The sequence below is a fragment of the Mesoplodon bidens genome (genome assembly GCF_964165515.1).
Source record: "Mesoplodon bidens genome assembly, chromosome: 19".
NCBI lineage: Eukaryota > Metazoa > Chordata > Mammalia > Artiodactyla > Ziphiidae > Mesoplodon > Mesoplodon bidens.
Window position 1 is genome coordinate 48,200,301 of NC_138179.1, and position 6,000 is coordinate 48,206,300.

At 50.8% G+C, this 6,000-nt stretch overlaps 1 protein-coding gene across 3 annotated transcripts in view; it reads left to right on the forward strand.

The window, feature by feature from the left end:
- KANSL1 (KAT8 regulatory NSL complex subunit 1) overlaps positions 1 to 5,252 on the forward strand; it is a 175,290-nt gene extending 170,038 nt beyond the window's left edge. For all 3 annotated transcript variants that reach the window (XM_081218266.1, XM_081218268.1, XM_081218267.1), the window contains 5 exons: positions 924 to 1,045; positions 1,688 to 1,745; positions 1,969 to 2,081; positions 2,897 to 3,149; positions 3,466 to 5,252. In XM_081218266.1, the coding sequence (XP_081074392.1) occupies positions 924 to 1,045; positions 1,688 to 1,745; positions 1,969 to 2,081; positions 2,897 to 3,149; positions 3,466 to 3,693 (774 nt within the window). In that variant the 3' untranslated portion in view covers positions 3,694 to 5,252. The remainder of the gene's footprint in view (positions 1 to 923; positions 1,046 to 1,687; positions 1,746 to 1,968; positions 2,082 to 2,896; positions 3,150 to 3,465) is intronic.
- The last annotated feature ends 748 nt before the right edge of the window (positions 5,253 to 6,000 follow it).

Consider the following 6,000-nt stretch of genomic DNA (forward strand, 5'->3'; position numbering starts at 1 on the left):
GGGCACAGGCAGCTCGTGGACATGCCCCTCCATCTAAGAAACCATGCCCTTTGGCTCCCTGCTTTATTCCTCCTCCGGTCTCCCGCTTGCTGCAGATACCCACCTCCTCCTCTGATACTGGATCCTTGTTAGTCTTCTTTCCCAAGAGTTTGATCTTAACTTCCTATAGGAGCGAATTTCCTTTCTCCAGGAGCGTGAGCTGTGGAGCCAAGGCTTCTTCATCCGTTTCCCTCCACTCGTCTCTGTTGGTGTAGCTAGAACGCTCTCAGCTCTTTCCCTCAGAATAATAGCCAGAAAGGGGAAATCACATAAGGACTGAGCAGATGGTGGGTACAGATTTAGCTGAAGAGTTCAGATCTACAAGAAGGAGGTGCTTCCATGACAACCAAGGTTAGATGATCCATTGAGCTGGGCCTGTCCTTTTGGGCATCTTTCAGGGTAGGGGAACTCACCTTTTTAACCTGAAGAATCACCACTAGGCAGAAGCATTGCTTTTAGGATCCCCCATGGGTCTGTGTCATAGACAGAGATAAAAGGGGAAGCAGAAAGGAGGATTTAGTTGGGGGGTGGGTTGTTAATAAGGCTGTGCGTGGAGGAGTAGAAACCGTGGCAGTTGACTGAAGGCCCCAGGATACCCACCCCTGTAAGCCTCAACAGAAGTCTCTTCACGTGAGCCCATGAAGAAAGAGGGTGCGAGTGAGACTTGTGGACGGAAGATACTCCTCAGGACCACTTAGTGTTTCCCCTGAGCACTTTGCTGTTGGGGGTCTATCTCCTAGGTGCAAGCAGCTGCTGCCATCCCTGCCTGGGCCTACCCAAAGACCCAGATTCCTGGTTATTGGTGATCCTGTTTTAAATCTCAGGTGTATGATTTGAGGTATGTAGAATTGTTCCTCCCTCTTACACTTGCCTTTGTCTTACAGCAGCCAGTGAGGAGGAGGAGGGGAGAGAGCTCCTTCGACATTAACAACATCGTCATCCCAATGTCCGTCGCTGCGACCACCCGTGTAGAGAAGCTACAGTACAAGGAGATCCTTACTCCCAGGTAGAGGCCCCGGGTGATGGGCTCTTCTTGCTGGTCTTCCTGTCATTGCCCCTTTCCCTCTCCTCTGGTCACTGAGCTTTGGGGCCTAGCCTTGGCTGTTGTCTTCTCTTTAAGAGAAGGTCTGCCTGATCAGAGTGAAATTATTATTTCTTTACATAATTTTCTTCCATTATATGAGCACCAACCAGACCACAGGCCACAAACTGGCTATGGACATGTTTTGTTTGATGCATACAAATATGTTTTAAAATATTGAATTTGTTGTTAGCATCAAAGCAAGATTTCACATATGAATGTTTATTTCCAGCTTTTGTTGATACATCAAAAGATTGGGCAACCCTGTATATGCATTCCCGTGTGGTAGCAATCAGCTGGTGCTGGGTGGTGCTGGTCCCCTCTAAACAGGTTCTTTTGCTTGAGTTTGTCGGTCTCCCAGCTCTAGTCCCGCCCTCAGCCTGCTTCCCCTCTTTCTGCCCCTTGTGCGCATTTGAGTGTGGGACCTCTTAGAGAGGCCCCAGGGCTAAGCAGGCCCAGCAGAGAGCAGTGTCACTTGCAGGTGGAGAGCTCTCGTTCCTGCACGGATGTACTTATCCTGCCCCAGACTGCCTGCCATCTCACAGTTGTTCCTTCCTGGTTTTGCAGCTGGCGGGAGGTTGATCTTCGGTCTCTGAAGGGGAGTCCTGACGAGGAGAATGAGGAGGTAATGGCGTGGGCCTTCCCTCTTAGAAGAGCACACACACTCGTGGGTGCACACACTGCAGATGCCTCAAGATCTGTGGTGGGTGTCAAGTGCAAGCTCACTGTATTCCTGTCCTGACCAGGAAGAGCCTAGTGTGGGGAGGGGATGCTTCTAGAATTGGTCTACATGCTTAAACTTGACTTCCTGGAGGAAAGAGGGGATCGATGAAGATGCTCTTTTGCAGATCGAGGACCTGTCTGACGCAGCCTTCGCCGCCCTGCATGCCAAATGTGAGGAGATGGAGAGGGCTCGGTGGCTGTGGACCACGAGCGTGCCACCTCAGCGGCGGGGCAGCAGGTGATGGAGCAGGCACAGGCCTCCAGGGCCTGTGGAGGGAGGGTCAGCGGGGAGTTGGGACCCTAGCTGTGTCCATGGAGTTGCCACTTAGTTGTTCTTCGTATTCATTCCCTGTTGATGGCTGACAGTGCAGACGTTCTGTGGTGTGTGTTGGGACTGATGAGGGTGTAAGCAGTCAAATGCTGGACCCTTGCTGAGTGGTGACTGTCCAGTCCTAACAAACTCCGGTGACCTCCCGGGGTCCAGGAGTAGGCTGTCTGTGGCATTTGGAGGCTGGTTGGGGGTTGTAGTGATTGGATTAGAGGAGCTTTGGAGGCCTCACCACAAGTTAACCTTCCTTTGAACAGTGGAGTTTGATTTTTGTGGTCTTGCTTTACTTGGAAGAACTGTCCTACCCTCTCTCCCTTCAGTGTTACAGTGAGAAGCCCTCAGGATTCTCAAGTAGAAATATTTAGGGCTCTTGTTTTTGCTTTTTTCTTTGCCTACAGTTTTCAAAGTCTGGGCTAATTCCCCTTCCCCTGTGAATCCACTGGGCACTGAGCCAGGGATTACCCCCAGCGTTGTTCGGCCGTGGCCTTTTCTTGGGATGACGGGCGTACACAGCTCTTGGATGCCGTGTTGTGTGCCTGCCCGTGTGCACAGCAGTGGGAGAAAGTGAGGGGTCTGTGGTTCCTAGGAGAGAACTGCTGGTGTCAGTCTGCCTCAGCTCCTCTGGTTGGGAACCTTTTTTCATGCCTCCTCCCCAACTCAAAAAACAAACACATAAGAAATTCCCTATTACCCAGGCACTCAGATTTGCGCTTCTTGGTATACAGGTCTTACAGGTCATCAGACGGCCGGACGACGCCCCAGCTGGGCAGTGCCAACCCCTCCACCCCTCAACCCGCCTCCCCTGATGTCAGCAGTAGCCAGTCTTTGTCTGAGTTCTCCCACGGGCAGTCCCCCAGGAGCCCCATTAGCCCAGAACTGCACTCGGCCCCCCTCACTCCCGTGGCGCGGGACACTCTCCGACACCTGGCCAGCGAAGACACCCGTTGTTCCACACCAGAGCTGGGGCTCGACGAACAGGTGAGCAACGCTGCCTTTCCGTGGGATTAGCGGGGTGGCGGATGGGATTGTTGGGGGACAGCACCTGCTCAAGGTGTATCTTCATTTTATGGATCCCCCTCCCCCCCACTTTGAAGGGGACAGGGGACTGAACTTGAAGTTGACTTTCTGAAGGTACCATGGAACTGGCCATCGTTAAAAAGTTGCCCACTCTGATCATTTTCTCTGGGCCAGCCCAGGAACTCTAGAGAGCCTGGTCATGGCCTCCAGTCCGTGTGTCTGGGGAGGGAGGCGGGCTGGGGCTGGGTCCTCACCAAGGCGTCTTGTCTGCCCGCAGTCTGTCCAGCCGTGGGAGCGGCGAACCTTCCCCCTGGCCTATAGTCCCCAGGCAGAGAGTGAGGACCAACTGGATGCACAGGAACGGGCATCGCGCTGCACTCGGCGCACCTCAGGCAGCAAGACTGGCCGGGAGACAGAGGTGGCACCCACCTCGCCTCCCATCATTCCCCTCAAGAGTCGGCATCTGGCGGCAACAGTCACAGCTCAGCGTCCAACTCACAGATGAGTGGGATATGAGAATCTAAACAGACTCACTATTGGCATTAAAGCTTCAGAAATCTCTGCGTTTGATATTCAAACATCATATGCCGAAAATTTTCACAGTTTTTAGTGAATTTAAGGAATTTAGATTCTACTTTGATCATTGCTTTCTTGTTTTGATTTTTGTTTTGTTTATGTTTTGGTTTCCATGTTTTATCGTCACACACCTGAGCACTTCCTCCAGTTGGCAAACAGTTCAGGATAAGACCCTGCTGGCCTGGTCCTGGCACATCCTCTGCACTGTTGAATCACTGGACTTAGCGATGTTGGATGATCACCCCTCTCGCGCGCCCCTGTGGGCAGGGTGGGACAGCCAGGTGGGCAGAGGGAAGGGAACCTCCAGCTCAGCATCGCCCCCTGAGGTTAGGGTGGGAGAGAGCAGTGTGCTCTGGGCTCGTACCCCGTCCCCTCTGTTGCTTGGCTCAGCTCCGGCCCTTCCGGCTGGGTCCCCTTGGTCGTCTGTGCTGGAGCACCTCCACCAGAGCCTCTTGGCCTGAACCGCCAGCTGTTCTCACCCAGCTCTCAGCTGACAGAATGGCTTCCCCTTGTCACCCAGGTCTTGGAGACCTGTTCTGGGTTTCCTCTGTATTCGGTCATCTCTGTTCTGACTCCTTAACTGCGGTAACCTGGCTGCGGCTGCTCAGGTCCCCATCCTGCGCCTTCGTGTCCTCTCACCTGCTCTCGTACACCATACACACACCCACGCACACAGTCCTTCCACTTGGAACGTTTCCCCCCCTGACCTGGTCTATGGAGGTGGGGTTAGGACTACTTAACCTCTCTTCCCACTCCCCTGCAGACTCTAGGGAGTCTTGGAAATGAGCAGCCATCTCTCCTGTATAATTCTGTTTTCACTGAGTCGTTTGGTCATGTTTCCCCACCCCCGTCCAGTTCCCTGTCAGTGTCTTGTCAGGTCCTTCCTCTTTTGAGCTCCCTCGCCTGTGGAACACTGTCTGGTCCGAGCTGTGGTTCCCATCACTCCCCATCACCCCCCGGGTTAACCTTGTGCCTGTCTCATCTATGATCACATCACCAAAAAGGGGGACAATAAGGACTTCTTTTTTTTTTTTTTTTTTTGCCATTTTGTAATCGTATAAAATAGTAGACAAACTGCTTAATGGTTGGGGTTTTTTCACAATTTTCAACATTAGTGATATTTTTTTTTTTTGATTCTGTTTGCAAGTTAAAGGGTTTGTCATTGTTTCTTTAAAAACAATAATGCACCATATCCCTATGCATAAAGTGCTTCTTCTATTTATAAGGTTGAAAATTCTGAATAACCCTTTTAGCATTGTAAAAAAAAAAAAAAAGAAAAAAGAAAAAAGAACAAAAAAAACCTTGTATTTTGTAAATATTTTCTTTTCCTGCTTTGAGCTGTGTATTGGCAGCGAAACATGTAGCTGTCTTTGTTCTATAGAAATGCTTTTCTTCAGAGAAGCTGATCTTTGTTAATGTCTTGATTCTGTTCGCAAAGCACAGACTAGTGCTTAAAAAAAAAGGAAGGAAAAATTGAAAAAAATAATAAAAAAAAGTTACAGAATGTTGTATGTATGCCAGGCCCTTCTTGTTACTGGACATGGTACTGGTGGTGGCTGAGGGCCTGAGGAGCAGTTCTCTGGGTCCTCCGACTGGCTGTGAACCTTGGGAAGTCTCCGCTGTTTTCTGGGCACCGGGCAGGGTCCTCTGATGGTCACCAGAGAGAGAGAGTGGTTCTCACCGGGGCAGGGGTAAGAGACGCCAGGAGGAAGGGCACCTTCGTAAATCGTCTTTTTTTGTTGTTGTTGTTGGATGTAAGTAATTGATCCACTGCTCTTAATGTTCCTTCCTCTAGTGAGGCCGGCCAGCATTGTGACATTTTTTTTTTTTTTTTTTTTTTTTTATAAATTTATTTATTTATTTATTTATTTTAGGCTGTGTTGGGTCTTCATTTCTGTGCGAGGGCTTTCTCTAGTTGTGGCAAGCGGGGGCCACTCTTCATCGCGGTGCGCGGGCCTCTCACTGTCGCGGCCTCTCATTGCGGAACACAGGCTCCAGACGCGCAGGCTCAGTAGTTGTGGCTCACGGGCCCAGCTGCTCCGCGGCATGTGGGATCTTCCCAGAGCAGGGCTCGAACCCGTGTCCCCTGCATTGGCAGGCAGATTCTCAACCACTGTGCCACCAGGGAAGCCCATTGTGACATTTTTTAATCTATTTTAAATTGCTCTTTAATGGAGATTTCACTTTGCATCATCCACCTTTTCTGGGGTTGAGGTCACTGCAGACATGTATATAC